The sequence below is a fragment of the Nipponia nippon genome, unplaced genomic scaffold (genome assembly GCF_047370975.1).
Source record: "Nipponia nippon isolate SJK-2023a ecotype South Korea unplaced genomic scaffold, ASM4737097v1 scaffold_4, whole genome shotgun sequence".
NCBI lineage: Eukaryota > Metazoa > Chordata > Aves > Pelecaniformes > Threskiornithidae > Nipponia > Nipponia nippon.
Window position 1 is genome coordinate 45,696,247 of NW_028262358.1, and position 21,767 is coordinate 45,718,013.

Sequence of the window (21,767 nt, forward strand, 5' to 3'; positions counted from 1 at the left end):
CAGTGCAAGACGTCTAAATGTCCATGTTCTGTTATTGACATAACGACGTATTTTTAGTAATCTAGCAAAATCTGTCTACCTCTGTGTTAACCAATCTTGGGGGATTTTTTTGTTAACAGTTTTGGTTTGGTTTTGTTTGTTTGTTTGGGTTTTTTTTTTTAGCAAAAATAACCAACATGTATCAGGGATTTGGTGATGTTAGACCAAACTTCTTTAAGGCCCAACCTTACCACCAAGACATATCATTTTGGAGGACAGCTTTCAGCCACAAAGCTCTGGTCTGCAATGCACTGGGATCCATGCAGCTCAGGTGAAGACCCCTCAGCTTCCTCCAGTGCCCCGGAGAGCAGATACCCCAGAGAAATGCTCCCATGTGGCATTTTAGACCTCAATATCCTCTGTGCATCAGGGCCCTGATAACTTTGGGAACTTGTGTATGTTACCTCTAATTCCTGTTAATAGTATGAACTCATTAAGCAGTTGGTTCTTTGAAAAGTGTAGCAAGTCTCTATGTATCCACGACATCAGGAATAATCAGCAGATTCTCTGAGGGGTTCTTGGTGCTGTGTTGTTTCACCGATTCGAGGTAGGAGCTTAAAAGCCGACCTTCGACCAGCAACAGGCTGGGTGAGGAAGCGGCTGGGGCAGGCGGAGGCAGTTTTCCCTTCAGCTTGGGAGACGATGGAGAAGTGGAAAGAATGGGAAGTTGTGAGCAACGGGATTTAAAAGCCAGAAGTAACAGAAGAGGAATTTTTAAAAGGACTGGCAGAAAGACAAATGCGGAGGACACAGGGGAAGCGTTGCCTGGGGAGGGAAAAGACGGACAGGCTGTTGTGGTGGGGTCTTCGGAGTTAATAAGACATCAAAGGAAGAATAATATAAATCAAGTGCTGTTGCACTCAGAAAGTTTATTCAACAATCTGACTTTCCTTGGGGTTTATCTTGGAAGTAAGAAAAGCAATGGTGAAGTCAGGAGTTCTGAAAAAAAACAACAAAACAAAACAAAACAAAACACCCAAATCCCTGTTAGCTTATATATACCACGTCCCTCAAAAAGATTTGCAGCAAAAGGCTGAAACGCTTGCAGCCTTTGGCTGAAACGCTGGCAAGTGTGGGGCGGAGGGGGGATTTCGAAGAACCTGAGGCAGACATTTTAGGACTGCGGCTGGGCAGTGGGACAGAGTTTTCAGGAGGAACTGTCACAGGGAGGCTCTGCACCAGGGAAAACCAGCTTTGCGTGCTCACTGGCAGGAAAGCCAACAGCAAGCGGCTCAGATTCGGGACAGTTAACACGTGCCAGAAGCGAGGGACCACCCCTCCCGAGGGCGGCCTGCGAGCGGCCGGACGGGACGGCAGCGCCCCCAGCTGCGAGAGCGGCGGGCAACTTCTTCATCGCACGACCACCGTCCAGCCCGGACCGCGGCCGCCGGGGCGCGGCACCCGGGACGTCTGGCGGAGGCTGCGCGCAGGCGCGGACCCGGCCCGGCGGCCGCCGCACCTCACGGCCCCTTCCCGCCGCGCTGCGCCGCGGGGCGGGGCTCGCGCTCCCCCCTCCCCGCCGCCGGCGGAGGGCGCGGCGGGCTGGGCGCGCGTGCGCAGCTGCGGCCGTTGCTGCCGGGGCGGAGGCGGGCCCGGCGCCGGTGCTTCGTTCGCTTCCCTCCCGGGCCGCCCGCCCGCCCGCCTCTGCCGGGCCGCGAGTCCCCGCCGCTCAGCGCCGTCCCCGGGCAAGGGGGGAGGAGGAGGAGGAGGAGGAGGAGGAGGAGGAGGAGGAGGAGGAGGAGGAGGAGGAGGAGGAGGAGGAGGAGGGGGCGGCGAGCTCGCCGCTCCCGAAATGTCGCAGACTGCCATGTCCGAGACCTACGGTAGGAGCCGGGGGCGGGGCGGGGCGGGGCGGGAGGACCCTCCTCTTCCTCCTCCCCTCCGGGGGAGCGGGCCCGGGCCCGGGCAGGCACCTCCTGAGTGGGGAGGCGGCGGCGGAGCAGGGGCTGAGGCGGCGCGGCGTGAGGCGCGGAGCGGCGGGCCGTGGCGGCTCCCCGGGCTCAGGCGGGCTCCCCGCCGTTGCCGTGACGGCCTGTCGTTGCCTGTCCCTGTGGGCGCCGCAGCGCGCTGCCCCGCCTGCGTTGCCCGGGCCGGCAGGGCAGCGAGCGTTCGCAGTTGTCCTCCGTGGTGCGGAGGTGTTGGCTCGAAATGTGCGTGAAATGTAGGCGAGGGAGCTTAGGCGCTACTGGTTACGGCTAAGTGAATTCGGAAGGAAAGCTGCGGTGCACGTCCCCTGGGAGAAGCCGCACGCCTCTCTTAACTGGAGACGGCGTTGGTTTGCGGGTCCGGTCCTCTGGTCTTAGGTGTGCGAGCATCGAAAAGAACTGATGGTGAGAGCGAGCGAGCGAGGGGAAAAAGATCAGTGAATATCTTCCTACGTCCCTGTGTTGGCATGGATGTCTAACTACTACTAGTGGAGAAACATCCGAAGGAGTAAGCCGGAGTGCTGGCACTGGCGGGGTGTGTCAGCGTCAGAGAGAAGTGAGGAGCCGAAAAGGCGGGCAGAGCTGGTGTTGCTGGCTAGGTGGGGGAGATGGGAAGCGACTGAATAGTATTCATTTCTCTTCTTTGTAACTTTGCTTGAAACAATTCTGTTTGCTTGAATCAATTTGCTTTTTCTCCCCTTTCTGTAATATTTTGCAGTATAAAAATGCTGTCATACATGTAAACGTTTTCAAAGTCCATATGATGGGTTGTTGGAGAGTAAGAGCAGAATGGAATACTGAGATAAACCCTTTCAATTGTCATTTTCTAGTTTTGTTGCAACAACTTATCTTCAGTAGCTGTTCAGACTTCAGAGCTGGACTTGCATTCTCTTACTTTTAGAGCGGAGTTTTGAAAATAAGGAATAGTTTGCATAATTACAGCAAAATCGGACACAACAACTCTGCTAACTGCGACACCCATCAGGAGTTCTTACTAGTAGGCTAACTTACCTGATTGTTGCTGCTGTGTAAGTCGGTTTCTTTTCAATACTGTGGTCATCAGTGCTTAAGACGTTTTGTACCGCTGGTCAGTGCTTCAGTGTACAGCAAATGCACGGAATTAAAGGGCAAAATGAGGCAAGCGTGTGGGGCAGCCCTTGAAGTGCGAACGTCAGCATATCAAGACCCTGCTTATTTTTTCCATACTTTCTTGAAACATGTAAAACTTATACGTAGAAACCAGAGAGGGGTGCTCTGTTGATTTAGATGTGACTTGGAACTAATTCTTCATGCTCTGCACTCTTGTGATCAAGATCTGGGATAACTTTGGCTATGCTTACAGTGGGACTGGTGGTCTCTAAGCAAGTGAGTGGGTAGACAATCAGAGATGATGGAGAGGATTTCAGCAGTTCTCCTCTTCTGATGCTGCAATAGTAAGCAAGCTAAATAGATGACAGTAACAAGTACCTTTCAACACTTTTTGCATTGTTCCAGTGATGCAAAATAGCAATTGTAAGCCCACTGTAGCGGTTGATACTTTCCAATTGTTTTGATGTCCCAGAAAAGGAGCCCTTAAAGTTGAAGGTTTGCAGTTGTTGTGGTCTGTTCCTTTTATTTGTTTAATTCTTGCTTGGTATATTTCTCTTTTGAGTTTCATTGTTTGTTCTATTCATACACAAGCTGCAAAAATTCTGAGCTAGAATACTTAAGAGTGTCAAGGTTTAGAGTAGATAGAAGAATAAAAACTAAGTTATAACATAAAATTTAACAATGGCTGTACCATCTCTGACCATAACAGTAACCACTATCTAATTTTGCAGTGTCCTGTCCACATATGTAGCAGCCCAATTGACAGTTCAAAGTAAACAGTATGATGTGAAAAAATCATGGATCTTCTGTGCTTGATGAACTCTGTGGGATTTAATGTGCCTGCTGTCCTAACACGGAGTGGTTTGTTTCTGACCAGCTGTTACGTGTCATCATGATCAAGGATGACAGAAGTATTAGGGCAGTTTCCCCCTGGTGACTGAGATCGGTGGTCACTGTATCGCCTCAGTGCTGGAATCCCTGTAGCTACTGCCCTTGTTGATGCTTATTGATAAATTGGATTTTTCTTCTTATCACCTGAATTATGACCCATTCTACTTATGTAACCTCAAGCTTTTTTCATCCCATACAGATAGGCTCAGGAAAGTGGTTGAGGTTTTGTTTGTTTGGTTGGTTTTTTTTAATGTCATTTGGCTGTCTGACTTTTGTATGACTTTAATTTTGCTGTGAGGTTTCAACTTCTCTTCCCCTTGAAAGGGGGGGGTATTTTTTTCAATATTTTTCTCAATCTATGAGAAATAAAGAGCCTTTCCTCTGGTGTGTCCTTTCTGCCTATCATACTTCATTATCCACCTCAGTTAATTTACGTGTCTCTTCCTGTTTTTTTTCTTCCCTGAGTTCTTTTCTCTGTCTCAAATTCTGTCTGCTTTGAACCTTTTCTGTTCACTCAGACTTAACAACTGTTTCTGTCCCTTGCTGTGATTCTTAGCTCTTGCCAAACCGAGGTCTGTAGCCTCTCATAGGCTTGGCACTAAATTCATGGTTTGCAATCCATATTTTCTCTCCTGTAGATCTGTTTCATGGGGTGTGTATCTTCTGTTCTTAGCTTTCTAATCTCTTTATCATTTTCCTATGTGATCAGTTTATTTCCCTTACAAAGTGCCAAACCCAAAACAATCATGAATAGAAGAAAACTCCATGAATTTTGAGACTTAAGTTTAGCAAGAACATTTTACTATTGCTGTTGGGAGAGGAGGGTCATTCTTTAAAAAGTTTATCTTGTAACATTGGAAACAAATCTCTTATTCACAGGAAAATTATTTAACTCAAGTTTTCTGAGGCGCAGTGGCCTCTCTGTCGATAGTTACCGTGTAACAACACATGCATGCCATCTCCTGCTTCCCAGTGCAAAATGTACACAGTTTTGTGTTATGGTAAATACAGACCGACTTAAAAATCGCTTACCCTTGTAATAGGTAAATGCAAAGCAACCTTTGGGTTTTAAGTGGTTGAAGGATAGAAGAAAGGTTGTACTACCTTTGAGTAAATGTGACATGTAAGATTCCAGTCAAATCTCTTCAGTCCCTACTTCCCTGTGTTTTCTCTACCAGTAGCTACTACGGCCAGTCTGATCACATGAGTTTATCCATCTCTGTCAGTGTCAAAGAATGTATAGTCTTTCTGTCCATTTAAAAATATTCCTTTTTGACCTGGACAATTTGATTCATTCTTTTCTCCCCATCCCATTCCCCCCCTCCCCACACTTATCTGATCGTCTCTGTCACCCTGGCCTTCAGTTTATTTCAAATCTGATTTTATTGCTTAGAGGGCATAGCTCTCTTGCTTGTAAGGAAGCAGATCTTCCCCCTTTCAAGCATTCATTATGCAAATTGGAATAGAACCAGGTTTATCTGTTTGACCTGTTTATCTTGTTAACTCTTATTGCTAGAGAAAGGAGTAAGCAGGGAGAGGAGGTCCTCTTTTCTCTCATTTAGAGGCAGCATATGCAAGTAGCAGTGCTTCAGAGCACTCTTTCCTTATGCAGACTGCTGCAAAATAGAAGATGTCTGACTACTAGAAGAGACTTTTTCATGGCGTGAAGGAGAGAGTTTCCAAAGGGTCAGCATTAGTGAATATAAGTTCTATTCTTTATCAAGGAGTTGGAAGAAGACCAAACTGAGACTGGGGATGTAATTTGGTCTTCCCCCCCCTCCCCCCTCTTCTGTATTAGCAAGCATATAAGAAACAATTTAATTCTCATTACATTTTAAAGACTAAGGTGCAGTAGCTCGGAAGCTGTTCAATTTTTCCTTCTGCTGAAGTAAACTTCAGTCAAAGGAGGAGGTTGGGTGTCTGGGGGTGGTTTCCACATCAGCCATCTGGTTTTGCTGGTACTTGAGTCAAAGCCCACAATTGTCTCCCTTCTCCTTTCCCCTCAGCTGCCCCTCCCTCCCCACCCCCCCAAACATGTAGTTTAGCTGCCGGTGCATCTTTGGGGTGGAGCCACAGTTTTATTCCTTGTCACCTGTGCTAGAAAATGAGTTTTGTTCCCTGTACCCGCTACCCAGTTTGGGATCAGGTGATGCATGTAGCTCACAGAGGGGAGTAAGCTGATTCTTTATATTGCCTTATTTCCCTAAACAGCCATGCTATGCTATCTTTCATGTCTTTATGCTTTGCATGTCTTGTAACTCTTTTTTCCTTTTGGCAGAGTTCAGTTTTCTTCCTAAATCCTTTCTGTATAATGATGATCTTATTTACAGGCAAAGTACTTCAACTTTTCTAGACCTTTTCAGTAGCCAGCATGGTAGAAAGCGTTTGTAACATCTGAAAGATCTTGCTTTTCAGCTCTTCCATGAAGGAGGAACAACGGAATTCAAAAGAAAAACTTCTCTAGGGTGACAGCCTTGGCAGCTAACTGGAATGTTGGAGCTCAGAGCTGCTTTGTCAATTGAAAGAAAAAAAAAAAAAAAAAAAGCCATGCAATGAAGTGACTTAACTCCCCTGGGAAGAGGACACCAAAAAGGAAAACTAGAGCAATTAAGTGGTAGTGCAGACAGTAGAATATGAGTTGCATTTGGTGAAATTGCAAAGAATGAAGATGGAAAAATTTTTCCCCGAGTGTGAGTACACAGTAATGTTACAATTGGGCTAAAAGAAGCAATCTGTCCAGTCTCATTCAGTTTCTGTGTTTCTGAAGTGTGCTAAATTTTTAGATACATCTGTACAGTTCAACATACATATTAGAAGATATTTCATTTCCTAAATCAAGCAATAAAAAAAGTTATAAATATGTAATTGATGTGGTTCCTGTTATCATACAGAATGACGTTATAAGAAAGAAGTTCCAGAATAAGAAAATGAAAAATGTTCTCCCTGTTCTTACCTCGTATTATCTTACTTATTAATATGCTAGGCTGTGAACTTAAAAACTTCTTAAATATGGATATTTGTGACTTTTGGTATTGGCAAATCCCTTTTCTTGTCCTTCCTTGCAGTTGATTAAATATGCAAAGTATTCTGTATTTCCTGAAGCGTGTTATCCAGTGCTTGTGGATAAACTGTTAACATAAGTCTTAAAAGCCTTTTGCTATTTTGAACAATTTACATAAAATTGGAGTTTAACCTGGTAGAAGCACAGTTACGTTTGTGAATGTAACTTGAAAGTGCCATTTACTCTACAAATCTACATGTGTTTGGAAACATTGCTGCCTCCTTTGGTGCAGAAAGGTTTTGATTTTTTTTATTGTAAGATTTTGATATTTCCATTCTATAGTGGAATAAAACACATTTTTCTTACTTTCATACTATAAACAAGTGAATTGTAACTGCAGTTTCAAGGTTCACCTTAGAAAACCTGTTTGGTGTTTTGCCAGCGGGGAATATATTTTTTGTCTACTAAGTAAGCAGGTATTGAATTGGCATATAAGTGATTTATTTATAGGAAATATTCCCTTTTAAAGTTGTCTGGCACAATAGATTCTTGATAGGAATTGGGAGTCTATTATAAAGTGCTGCTAGAATACATTATCAATTTAAAGCCATGAACAGAAAATCCCCAAATATCACTCTTGCTTTCAGAGCAAAATATAAAGTACCTCAACTTAAAGCACCTCAGGAAAAATACAGTGCTGTTCTGAAGCTCTTCCAGATCAGTCCCTGACAGCGACACTGTTGGTTCAGTTTCTCCCCGGCCTACAGCCTCTCTGCACAGAACGGAGCAGGGTGTTAAATTTGCTGTTTAGCGTGGTTTCGTGGGTTGCACAAGTATGGCTTCATGAACCACATTTAACAACCAGTACTTACAATCACAGAGCAAATTAGTGTAGGAATAAAGATTTGGGTTTATTCTTTTCCTGGTTTAGTTTGGCAGTAGCTGTTATACTGCTATCAATAATATGAGTCTTCCATGGAAAAAAGGAAGGTAGACTTGGATTTTGTAGTCGTTTTTAACAAGAAAATCTGACAAACAGCATTCACCAGATACATAGGAGAACCAGCTTTAACTGGATTTCAGATTTATTTTTGGAAAAACTGCAGAGACCAGAAACAGATTGTTTTAATTGTGACTGTGTCTCAGAACATGTCGCATTTTGAGGAACTTTCTGAAAGTGGTAAAACCAGTGAGATTACACACACCCACAGTAGTTTAAATATACAAAAAGGTACACGAGGCAGCTAACTAGTGATATGTGGTCCATAAAAAGAGAAATTTGGCTTTCTTTCAGAGATTAATTTTTTCTTAACCTAACACTTTTGGGGCTATTTATGATATCTACATTTCATACTAATAGTGAAGATTTGATAGAATGAAGCATTCTCAGCTTCGTCGTGTTTTGCAGTTGAGATGACATGAAGGGCCCTTCTTTACAGGAGATAACACACAAAATTTTCACAACCTGAAGCAGAATCCTTTTTGTAACTATTTTTTTTTCATCCAGAAAGCGTGAGCAGCTGGGTGGGGGCGTGAAGAATGAGAGGAGTTTGGAACAGAATGTCTTGAGCGTGTAAATGGTCGTATTTGTGAGCAAGAAACAGCAATCTCTTTCTGAGGAGGGTAGAATACAGAATCTATACCAAGCCTGTTACAACATTTGAAAGAAGAAAAATCATGCAAAGGTAAAATGTAAAAAAGCAAAAATCCGTAGTAAAACACTGCCTAATTATGAATAAAATTTGGAAGACAGGTGAAGGCAAAGGATGGTGGACATTCCCAGGATTCATAGCCCTCTGTTCTGCTGTTGACTTTTCAGCAGTGGGAATTTTTTTTACCATATGAGAAACCCAAACCATTCTATGATTCTATGACTGTGAAAAAAGCTGCTGCTGGTAGAAAAATAAATAGTGACTCTTGCACAAACTGTAAGGGTTGCCTTGATGGCTGTATATTAGGGGAAACAATTGTAAACTTTCTAATCAGGGTTTATCAGAGTGTATATATTTGAGAGTGGCAAGACAAAGAAGCTTTCTTCAGTCTTTAGCCAAACTGAAAGCAGATCTGGGGAGGTAGTACTAAAGCATTATATGTAACTGTTAAAACAATACAAATGGACCATAAGTCTTGAATACATATATTACTAATGCACACTGACGTAAATGGCTCATAAATAGGTAAAGTGCCAGAAGTACCTGTATCTTAATTCACCATGTGGAGGAAATGTGAAAGCAGGCATCCCAGAAAAAGTAAAATTTACTTCTTGCCTGTAAACTTTGTAGAAAAATATTGTAGTTGTTCCAGCTTTACAAGTATTAAAACAAAGTATGAGTATTAAGCAGTTAATGTAGAGAAGTTCAAATTAATGTGAATAAAAAATAAAAAAACCCAAAAATTATTAAAGGTACAAACCCATAGATTTTAAGAAATGACATCATCATATAGGGCATTTGTACTGACTATAGTTAATAGCTTACATACCCTTAAAACAGGTTGCTGGAATACAAAGCAACCATATACCTGTAATTCAGCCTATTTTAACTGAATTAAAATTCAGCCATTTTCATCTCTTCCTGTCATTATTGTATCTCCATAAACAAATAGCTTTCTTAGCTCGTACTTTGTAACATCGCTATTAAATACACTAGGTTGTTCTTCAGATTTATTGTTACTTCGCTAATTTTGTCACGTATTCCATTCTCTTTGAAATAACAGCTACTAGAGAATAGCTGGCTCGCGTACTTGGTCTGGTGGCAAAAACATGAGTGCGTACTAAAATTTATCAATTGTTTTTTTCTTTCAATCTTCAGATTTCCTGTTTAAGTTCTTGGTCATAGGAAATGCTGGAACTGGAAAATCCTGTTTACTACATCAATTTATTGAAAAGAAATGTAAGTATATGTCAGCATAGTAAGAGTTCTCCATTGCTTTGTACCAGATGAAGGCTCTGCCTACATGAGTATCTATTCTTTGTATGGAAGTTCCCATAATTCTCTTATTTGTATAGATGAGGATTTTGACTGAGAATTATGGTCAGAGCCATGCTGTCTATCTTTACTGCTCACTGTTTGCCTCTAATAAAAAACCTGATATTAAGCATTATTCTGTATTACTCTCAAATAAATACAACAGGATGTTGATGAAAATACACTTACTTTTTATGAGAATTATGTCTTGCAGCTATAAGCTTCCCTAGATATATAGTAGAGACTTGGGTCTTTCAGAAAAAATACTGAGCAGATGAAAGAAAAGTTGAATTGCTTGAGTAGATTTAGAAAGCCTGTTGGACAGAACTCGGATCTCCCAGCATCTAGTCTCTTTCTAAGTAAATAGACACTCTGTGTTCTTTGTCAAGGACTGTGTTCTGTGATAAATAGTAGTAGAGACCCCATTGTAAATGTTATTTAGAGATGAATAGATGATATAAAGAAAATTTCCTGTTGGGTAGTGCATTTAACATCATGATTAAACAAAAATAATATGCATTTGGAAACCTTTGTAAATCTAAGGTGACTGTTAGCTTTCTCAGCTGAATAGTAATTCACCTTATCTAGGAATAGCTCTAGGACAATAATGTGTAATCACTAAGGAAGATGGCATGATTCTGTGATCGAACTTGAACCGTGACCTTGCTTCTAGTATGGGCAGTTGTATATTGCTGAGAATCTGTGATATCAGCAGTGTACATAAAGCAAGTATCTTAACTTTGTACTTTAAAGAAGAAGTAGCTCTTGCTTATTCATGGGCAAGACTGTGTCTTTTTGTGTTCTGCTTTTCCATAAATTTTAATTTTAAATTGCATCAACGTATTAGAAAACAAACTGGGGGAAGAAAGTGTACAAAAGTGTACATTTATTAGTGTGAACAGGGAATGATTTGATTGAGGCAGGCCTTTCTAGCAGTAATTTTGAATCATATAAGCTGTTCAAAAATTGTAAGACTGTTTACTTCTGCATGGTGGCAGTAGACTTAAGAGTGGCACTGAATCTGAAGTTCAGGAAGTAGTTCGTAATTTGAACACTGAGGAGTTTTGATTATACCTAAATTGGATTATGTAAAAAATAATTATTCACTTTAAATATTCTCCAAATAAGCCTGTTTTTATTTCTTTTTTTTGTAGTCAAAGATGACTCAAATCATACTATAGGAGTGGAATTTGGTTCAAAGATCGTAAATGTTGGTGGTAAATATGTAAAATTGCAGATATGGGATACAGCAGGACAAGAGAGATTCAGGTACCCTTTTCAATCATTTTATTAAGTGTTTGTTATGAAGTTGTTGCTATGGGTGTTGGGTATTATTTATCCCTGCTTATAAGTAGGCATAGTTTCTTGGTCAGTGGAACTGTTTGCCTACGTTCATAGTATTAACTAGGCCAGATCTTCCAATTTGGATATGGCAACATAGATCCATTGATTTCAGTAAAGCAATGCTGCCTTGCAGGATCTGAGGTTCTGCCCTTCTTTCCTTGGGTATTTTCTGTGATAGTTAAGGTTTTTTAACTAACTGTGTGTGCTTAACTCTGTGTTTAGAAGACCTTCTATTGGTTGGAATAAGTAAATGCCAGGAAGTTGTAAGCTGTTCAAAATCTGCGTGAGAACAATTTCATAGTATAATATTATTTTATTAGAGGGAAACAAATTAGTTGTCAAGTTCACTTGGCTACATACACTTCTAGAAAGACGGAGATCTCTTCACTTGGCCCATGCCTTTCTCCACTTCTCAGAAGTGGAGAAAGGCTCTTCAAGAAAAAGCAATGTATTTGTCAGCTTAGAACCACTAATGTACTTTTAATGCTGTATTTTAACTGTGTCCTACATCTGAGGCATAGATCAAACTCAGTAAAGATCCAATGTATTCCTGAGTACATTCACCATCAAATAGGACATCAGGTTTTTTTATATTTTAGGGGGTGTGTGTGTGTGTGAGGTTTCTTTGGTTTTGGGAGGGGGGGCAGTGGTTGACAAAGATGAGTATGGTGGTAGAAGTCTGAGTAATGGGCAGCAATCGAGGTAAATGTCCTCTATTAGACAAGTTCTTTGCATATATCCGTGACTAGGTAAAGCTGGGCAGTGCTATGTAGTCTCCATTAATGAGATCTCTTCAGTGTGTTGGCCAGATACCCTGGGATTCGGAGGAGCTTGGAGGCTCTGTACTTTCAGAGGCTTGTGCAAATTCTGCTCTTTCAGGTTCAAAGTATTCACAGCCTTGCAGGTCCTTTTTTTCCTGTTGCTTTTTATAACCTATGTAATTCTTTTCTTTTTAAGGCTGATCACACCCCTGCATACTTAGCAGGTTTCTTCTTCTCCTTCCTCTACCTTTTGAAGGATGCTTTGCTTTGATTTCCTTGCCTCCTCCTCTTCAGCCTAAGGAATCTTAAATTGTTCAATTACAGCTACATTGCTCATTCTCTCCTCACTGCTGAGAGTTCAAACATAAGTTAATTATGCTGTTTTCATGCCACAGATACCACCATCAGCTCCCGGTTCTGTATCAGGCCATATAGTATGATGGTATTGTAGCGTCAGCAGCACACAGGTCATAATGGACTTTGAGAATCCCTGTACAGCTATACTTAGTGAAACTGCTTCGTCAAAAGTCTAGTTGTAAATAGTCTGCTGGTGCACAGCTGATAACATTGTCTAAAACACACATTTTATTTTAAATATGTAAATGAGAATTCTGTTTCATAATACAGATTGTGTTATATTAACCCAGATTTGAAACAATGAAGATATTACAGAAATGTACATATGTAATTCTATTTCAGGTCTGTAACAAGGAGTTACTATAGAGGAGCTGCAGGTGCTTTGCTTGTCTATGATATAACCAGGTAAGAAAGCTCTTACCTACAACTCTTTTGCTTGTAGACTACGAGATACACTTAATGCAGAATGATTCCCCCGATGGATAATGGGCAGGATTCTCAATTAATGCATAATGATTCTCCTCTAATGGAGAATGGGCAGGAAGAAAGGAAAATAAGTGTAAAAAATACTTCTGTTTTAGTGTGTATTTAAGTTTTGGAACTTGCTTACATGAGATATTGTGAATGTCATAAATGTAAACAGTCTCAAAGGGTTAGACAAATACATGGAAACTGGTGCACCAGTAGCTGTTCTAATGGACTACATGCAACCACCGGCTCAGCAAGCCTTGCAAAGGAAACAGAGCAGACTTCAGCCACTTTTAACCAAGGTGGTACACACCTATTTGTGGAATCTGCTTAATAGTATGCTGGTATAACAGGTCAGCCTCTGGAGAAGCTCGCTCTACCTACACATTCCTCAACAACAAGCCCAAAATTCAGTTCATCGCTGCATTTTTTAATATTTTAATATTATAGGCAGCCAATAGAATTACCATTACACATTTCCACATTTTTTCCTGGCCACCATTGACTGGTACTTGGCAGATAAGTTTCGTGTTGGCTAATCATAATTTGCTAGATCTGTTGCTTTTTGTCCTGTGAGTGGACTCTTCTCCTCTGAGCAGTCTTTGAAATCTGTGTTTTGTGCTTAAGGTGAGTTGGACTCATTTGTCAGTCTTCCTACTTGAAGGCTTTATCTTTGACCACCACTACAATGGCTAATGGTGTGTGCAGGGTAACTGCCTGAGATGTTATTTGTCTGGACACAACTGTGAAAGTTCAGGCAGGTAATTCTCCACAACTGTAGTAAATTCTTACAGTCCCACCTGAAACTTAAGTATCAGTTGAATTCCATGTTAAACAAGAACTCATTCTTTTATCCCAAAATTTCATGCACAAAAGGCTGAAACTAGATTAGTGCTTAAAATTTTAGCTTTTTGCATTAACAGGGTATTTTATAATTGTGTATTGTTATTTATATGTTGTGGATGATTTAATTTTGCTTTCTAAAAACTTTAAGCTCTTAAATAGTTTCATGAAGGAACTTGATACTCTTCCCAGTTCATAGCTGGCATATTGAGATATGTAGGTGACTTGCCTGAATAGCAAAAATTTGTGGTTTGCCACAAATACAGATTTGCCTTCTGAGCTTTAGTTCAGTGATCTGTTCACTAGAAATAAGTGTGTTCTAATAAAGGATGTTGTTTTCTACATAGCCGGGAAACCTACAATGCACTTACTAATTGGTTGACGGATGCAAGAATGTTAGCAAGTCAAAATATTGTGATAATTCTGTGTGGAAACAAAAAGGATCTTGATGCAGATCGTGAAGTTACTTTTTTAGAAGCATCCCGGTTTGCACAAGAAAATGGTAAGTAGTACGATATCTTCATGTAGCATTCAAAGATCTCAATACTTAAAATAATGGGGGGTTTTGTGCAGTTAGGGAGTACCTTGCCCACTGTACCTTGTCAGATACCTACAGAAAAGAGAATTCTGTCAGTGCATGAGGCACAGAGAGAGGACAACGCCTGCAGTGAGACCTACACGTACTATTTAAGTCTTATTAACAATGACTCTTCCAGTCACAGCTGCTGCTTAACGAACACCTTCTATGCGAAGATATATTCCCTAGGGAATGTAATACAACTTCAGGTATTGCCTTGCCTCCAAAGGGCTGAGGAGGAAATGAAGAGCACGATTTCCTAGGTTTCAGCATCTTACAGATTCTATAGATTATGGACAAGGTTGGATGGGGGTGTGCTGCAATTGGAAGCAATGAGTTTTACTCATAGGAAACTGAGCTCAGTGGATGGCATGGATCCATAGGACTATTACCTGGTCTGTAGTATTCAGAATTTCCAGTCTGAGGACACATTTCTGTGGCAGCTAAAGCCAGTCTCAGTCTGAGCTTCCGTGCTTCTGTCCTCCCATCAATAAAATCTGGTTTTGCTTTTATAAATCAATTCTAAATAGTCTTTTCTACCAACTGTGGCTGGCTGTCCTTTTGCATATAACTTTCTATTAATGGGAAACTGTATGAAGTTCTTTGGTTTCATGCGCTATTTTGCATGCACAGCCCAGGTTATTGTCTTTGGATTCCAAGTTTCTAGGGTTAATGTATACATTTCAGAGGAAGTTTTTTGTGGTTTTGCCATCAAAAACTAATTTTTCTGGACCATACTATTTGACAGTAGTTCTCCTTAAGAAAACTTTTATTGTTCCTAGCTTTCATGCTTTGAATTATAATATCAGATATTCCAGACTTGTTTTGAGATTGTTTTTCTGATGTCAAATGCAGAGCTGATGTTCTTGGAAACAAGTGCACTAACGGGCGAAAATGTTGAAGAGGCCTTTGTACAGTGTGCAAGAAAAATACTCAATAAAATTGAATCAGGTAAATTGAGATTTTTATTCTTTTAATGTTTTTGGTTTTGGTTTTTTTCTGAAAACTAAAAGTACACATGGAAATATCGCCATTCAAAGTTCTGTAATAGAATTAACCCAAAGAACCAAAATTTCATTGTGGTAAAATAACCCATTTGGTTTATAGCTGCTTCCCATATGTTTTAATAGGAATGGATGTCTTAAGTCAGATCTGTATATCTAAAAGGCAAGGTGGTGTGAATTATGGATGTTTTTACACAGTGTTTACCTTAACAGTCAACTGAGTGTAGGCTGTGCATTCTGTGGGTTGCTATGTCCCTACAAACATCAAGCCTGACATTAGACAGTTTTAGCAATGCCGAATAAAAACCTAGGATCAGGGCAGACATAACTTTTAATGCTGCTTCTCATATGTAGCAGGAAATACAGTCAGGAGAATTTGAACAATAATACTGAAAATTTCAGGGATGTTTCCTAGCAACTGTGTTTCTCTGCAGTGACCTTCCTGCCTCTCAGTTGAAACCAGTTTTACTTTTGCAGATCTAGAAATAAACCAGAAGCTTCTCAGCACAAGTGGGCAGGTTTCCATCAGAGACAGGCTCCTAAGTGTTAGGTGTCATTACAGCTAATTTGTATTCCAGTTTTCCTCTCTTATCTTCTAGTTGTTTGATATCTTCAAAGTTTGGCCATATTGAAATATTGGCCATATTGAAAAGTCTGTCTCAGACTCTAATTACACATTTTGAATGCCAAACACAAATTTTTAGATGAAAAGAATATGGTATTTTCATGGGAATTTCCTGATTACTGCATCAAATCAATGCCAAATATCACCTTTCATTTTAAACAAGCAAACAAACAAAAAACCAAAGAGCAAAGTATAGCTAGTTTCTTATGATACTGTAGTTCCATGACTGATTCAAAGAGGCATTACCACAACAGAAGTAAGTCCTGTTTTCTGTGAGCTGCTACTGTTTTCTTTGTGCCAGCACACATGCATCGAATCACAGAGAAATTGAGACTGGAAAGAAGCTATGGAGGTCTCTAGTCCAGCCTTCTGTTTAAAGCGTGTTCAGGTTCAAAGTGAGAGCAAGTTGCCCAGGGCTTGTCGAGGCACATTTTGAGATGCTCCAGGAATGGAGGTTCCACAGCCCCTCTAGGCAACGTGTCCCAGTGCTAACCAATTGCTGCTATCTACCTAGTCAGTCCCCAGCCTGTACCAGTGCTTGGGCCTGTTCCTTCCATCACAGGTGCAGAGCTCTGCATGTGTAGCTGCTGAATTTCATGAGGTTCCTGCTGGCCTGTTCCTCTAGTTCAGCCAGGCTCTTTTCTGAATGACAGCCCTACCCCCGAGCTATCAACTGGTCCCCTCAACATGCTGCCATCTGTTAACTTACAGAGGGTGCGTATGTGTGCAATGAACCTGAATAAGTGGTCTGAATTATTCAGAGGGATTCTTTCTTTCTTTTTTTTTTTTTTTTAAGAAACTAAATGTTTCTAATCTTGGCCAGTCCGCCATACAGCCATAAGAACATTTCTGAAGGCACAGGGTATGGAGTAGGCAGAAATGGATACCAGAAGTGGGGAAGGCTGAGATAATTTCCTCTGGGGGCAGTGCTTTATGGAATCCTGCTGTCAGATTGATCCATTTTTGTTTGGCTTAGTATCTACAGTACTTCTTTCTTTGCATATTAGTCTCTGAAAGCAGGTGTTTTTTAACAGTGTTCACAGAAAACATTTTGGACATTTCCTTTGTTAGAAGTAGCTAGTGCAAATACATGTCTTGTACCAGCTTAACTCATAGACAGACTGCTTTTTCATTATGATTAAGGGCAGATGGTTGAAATTACAGGAGAAAATGATACGGGTTTGGAATTGCTTAAAAGTAAACAGAATTGCAATAGATCTTTCCATAACTAGAGTAGAATATCATTATGCATTTTTATCTAATGTTGTCAGTTAAGTTAGAATGTATTATTTGCAAGTGATCTATCTTCTTGTGACCATTTTGTTTCTCATCAGGAGAATTGGATCCTGAAAGAATGGGCTCAGGTATTCAGTATGGAGATGCTGCCTTGAGACAGCTGAGATCACCACGTAGAGCACAAGCACAAAGTGCTCAAGAATGTGGGTGTTAAAGAAACAAAACACAAAATCCCGAATACTCACTTTACATACAAAAGGTAAGGTTACAAAAATCTCAGGGTGTTGGGTAAATTACCATATTTCATAAATGTGCTGTATCGAGCGCTTGGCTTTTTCACAGTTAGCCTGTAAATTAACATAGAATATAGTGAAATAATGCACAGTAGAATGGCTTTTTTTTTTTTTATATATATACTTTGATTTTTCTTCTACCATCTGCCCACTAAAAGCAAGGCTAGTGCTCTTACTGAAGTATTTATAGATCTTTGCTTACTCTGAGTAACGCTGTGGAAAACATTGAAAAATTCTGTATTCCTGAAATGCATTATTGCCCTAATACTTACCTAATGCACTGTAGAGAAGGCAAATCATTTGTGTTGTATCATGGAGAAATATTACTAGAAATGAGAATTCACAAAATGTATGGTGCAGTATCTTGTCCAAAGGTATTATATAGTCTTTTCTGAAAATACGACATTTAAAGACTGAGACTTGAAAATTAAAGATAATACTGGATTTCAAACTTCCACTTCCCCCTCCCCGCCTAAAACCAGCCCAAAGTGGTTCTGATTCCTGTCTGCTATGAGCAGAAACGTCAACAAGAGAATAGTAGTATTTGCTGCTTAAGCAGTGTTGTCATCTAAAGTAGCTCTTCTAGGGCTGTTGCAGCCTATGGAATGGGTATGCAGTCTTTTGTCTTCCAAAGACATCCTTCAGAGGAAGTGAGGAACAGATTTTTCCCTTTAGCAGTAGTAGGGGAAGAGAGCTAAAAGTCACATAACCTACTCGGAAGAACAGTCTGGCGGTTGGTCTTTCTTATAAACAGTTGTCCTTAAGACACCTCTCAGTATTCGCTGATTTTACTTAACTCCTTGCAGTATGTAAGTGTCTGTCTGTTAGGACAGTCCTTTCTCCTTCACTCAGTGAGGGTAATTAAGGAATTGCTGTGTAGTTAATTATTCTGATACCATTAATCCTTATTTCTCTAATACAAGGACAGCGATATCAAATTAACAAGTACTGCAGGCATAGTTACTGCATCATTTTTACTGTATTCATTTTTCATCAGTTTGAGCAGTGCACACCAGCAGAAGCTTTACAGAATGTTAAATAAGGCAGCATGTAATTCTACATTCTCATATTTGGTCTATATTCCAGACGCTTAGCTCCCAATTAGAGCTCAGAATTTTAAATAACGGATAGGAATCCTTGAACTACTTTTCTCCCTTGTTTTCCTTCTATAAAATGTCATCCTTCAACTAAGAGGCTGCTGGAAAAGGACATTAATTTAGTTCAGCTTTGGTACAGCTCTACAGGAGTGAATAGTTATCGATCTTATTTCAGGAGCTGAGTTTTCAGATTGATCAGATGTAGATAATTGATGGAGTTCTTGTGTATTTTACAGCTGTCTTTGCAAATGGTGTTTGAAGAAACAGAAAAGCTTGAAGGCTATGCAGTTTTTAGAAACATCTTTCCAGTATCTACAGACAGAGCAGACCACTGCTGACAGAAAGGTGTACTGTGTGCTGTGGGGCAGGAATGTTCACGTGACACAAAAGTCTGCAAAGCAAACTTGATAATTCGGTGGACGATATTAAGACTCATACCTGTATGTAAACATTTTCCATTACCTATTTTTGTTCTTTCACCTCTAGTTTAAAGCATTGCTATATACTGTAAATAATGTAACAGTAAACTTACAAAGCATGGTATACTTACGTATGCTGATAGAGTGTTGCACTACAAGCGGTTTAATATTTTATTTTTTTATCATATAAACAAATTTAACTGAGGTAGGCTTTGTCATGTTTGTTTGTTGCACAATAGTTTATAACCACTGGCACTGTCAGTGAGAGGTTGTTTTATTTCTTCCTACTTAGTTTGCCACCTTCTAAGCAGCTGTTGACATGACTGGTTCTCAACATATGGTTAGGACCCATACTTATGTTTACTAATATGTCAAGTTGGAAAAGGAATTTTTATTGATGTTCACATATCCTATTTTATCACAGTTACTTAAGTAACTTCTGAAGGTCTTTTATCAAACTTTAAAAGTTTAGAACAAATACTTTAAAGTCTCTCAAATGGCTGTTGACTGACTTGGATTTTTTTCTTAGTCCTGATGTTTTGTAAAGCACTGGTATCATGAAGGTGGAATGTATGTGTGAACAGAACTGTGCATCTTCTCTGTGTGTTGTAATTCTAGGGCAGGGGCATGAGCTTATGGAGAATTATCACAGTAGGCTTTTGTTTTGCCAGATAAGGAGCTGCAGAACCGAGCTCGTGTTTCTGGAGGTAGCTGCGTTCAACCAATTGAGGCGGGCAGTTTCACTTGCACTGGTGGAAATCACTAGTGACGTTTTTACTTAGTCACTTGTATAACTAGAAATGGGATGTCTCCTTGGAAGTGCAAATTAAAACAAAATAATTAATTTGATCATAACCCAGTATTGAAATTCCAAGGTCATACATGCTTTATTATTTTCTCTATATGAATCTTTTTAAGGGTCACTTGGCAAATGCATGTTTAAAAACTAAACCGATGCTGTAATTTAGAGGGCAGTTAAAGCACAAGAACAAAGCAAGAATGCTACGCAGAGGCATACCATCTTTCATGGAATTGGAATTATGTTTAAAACTATTCCCTTCATCCTGACATTTGGTTCAAATGAATGCTTATCTGAAAACTATACACCTTGGGTCATCTCTGAATTACAAGGAATTAAATATGCTTTGTACTTGAAAAGCCTAGGTTTAGTTTTAAAAAGGCTGTTGGGTCCAAAGACTTCTGTGTTATCTCTCTCTCCTGTGTATCTTGTTATATGTAGGACTGGATTTGTTACATAACTGATAATGATTATTCCCAAGTACTGCTAAGAGTGTAAAGTATTTTTGAAGCAGCTTAACTTGTGCATTTACCACAGCATCAAAGAACTCCAAAGAAACTTACCTGTCTTAATCCTCACTCAATTTGTTTTGGCTTCCACTACTTAGAACTGGAAGGAATTACCAAAAGCAAGTCCTGGGAGGTAGCTGTTGGATGGAGTTGTCTCCTCCACCAGTCCAAATGGCATGTTATTAACTGAGACACCTTGTGTTTCTGCCAGAGTTGGGGAGGGAAAGGTCTTGGTTCTGAAACCCCAAACCAGTACTGGAATGCTGGGAAAAGATGAGATTTTGGGGAGTCTGTTCCCCCCCCCCCCCCTTACTACAATCTAAACAGGTTTCTGGGTGCACTGACAAAAGTGAAAGCTGAGGACTTATTGATCAGCTGGGACATAGCACAAGTAAAGCTAAAGGTCTCTCCTGTCACTGTTACAATGGTTGAAGTGGCACTGGCTGTCGATCAAAACTCCTTTCCATTATTACACTAGCAGTTGAAAGGAGTGGGGGACTGTTACCACTTTTGTTGCTTTTAAATAGAAATTTTAGGGGTTTGGCAGGGATTTCTTATACTTCTTCTGCTCCTTTTCCCTTTACATGCAAGACTGGCCTCTTTTGTACACTCAGTTCTTATGATCATTTTTGTCAAGTGTCTGTGGTTAAGAAGCAGTAAGCACAGTTTTATTCTTTCTGTAACAAACTGTCTTAAGCTGTCCCCTTCCTACCTGGAAGGAAACAATAGTGTCATTATAATGAGTTTTGACATATTTTACCTTCTTTTTTTTAACATATACTCTTACTGTATACACATCAACCAGGTTAATGTGCATGTTTTGTAGTACCACCACCTTTTCTATGCTGCATCTCACTGACCTTTTAAAAGGAAACTTTCTGAAATGGCAACTCCTGAGGGAAATACTGTTGGAAGCAATAGCTTTCACCAGTGCAAGCTATATTGTTCACTGGTTCTCTTCTGGGGCATTTTATTTCTGAAAATAAACATCATGCCAATAACAGCCCTGTATCTATAGAGCAGATTTTAAGCTTTAGCATTATAGTTCACACAGCAAACCAAACCCAGCTCACCTAAACAGTAAGTGATAAATAGGTTAAATGATTATGTTTTTAGTGTAAAATTTGTACTTTACCAAAGCAAGATGGCTCGGAGTTTTACATGAAATAATACTGGGTACCTATAACCTAGGATTTATTAGATGTGGAGCTTTAGCTGTTCAGACCTTTAAAAGATTTAAATGTCTTATTAAAGCCAATGTCTTGCCTTTTAATGAGTCTGTTGGCCTACACTATTTAATTAATGCTTGTATCTAGCACCAAATAAAGAATCTTTCTTGATTTTCTAGGTGTCTTACAGCAAATTCTGTTTACTTGTGCAAGTTTTGCCTGCTAAGTGAAGCCCATAACATGACAAACCTTAGATGGTCTTGAAAAAACACTTCTGCTAAATTCACTGCATAGTCAGCATGGGGCTAGGAAAGCAGCAGCAGCTGCTAAAGAAGCTGGAGTGCTTCCATGTATT

The 21,767-nt window shown here is 40.2% G+C and overlaps 1 protein-coding gene across 1 annotated transcript; it reads left to right on the forward strand.

The window, feature by feature from the left end:
- The first annotated feature begins 1,786 nt into the window (after positions 1-1,786).
- On the forward strand, positions 1,787-21,588 carry RAB4A (RAB4A, member RAS oncogene family). Its single transcript, XM_087774687.1, has 8 exons — positions 1,787-1,862; positions 9,756-9,836; positions 11,066-11,180; positions 12,716-12,778; positions 14,032-14,186; positions 15,117-15,212; positions 17,225-17,385; positions 18,753-21,588. The coding sequence occupies exons 1-7, from the start codon at positions 1,832-1,834 to the stop codon at positions 17,338-17,340; spliced, it is 657 nt and encodes a 218-aa protein (XP_087630813.1). The 5' UTR covers positions 1,787-1,831; the 3' UTR covers positions 17,341-17,385; positions 18,753-21,588.
- The last annotated feature ends 179 nt before the right edge of the window (positions 21,589-21,767 follow it).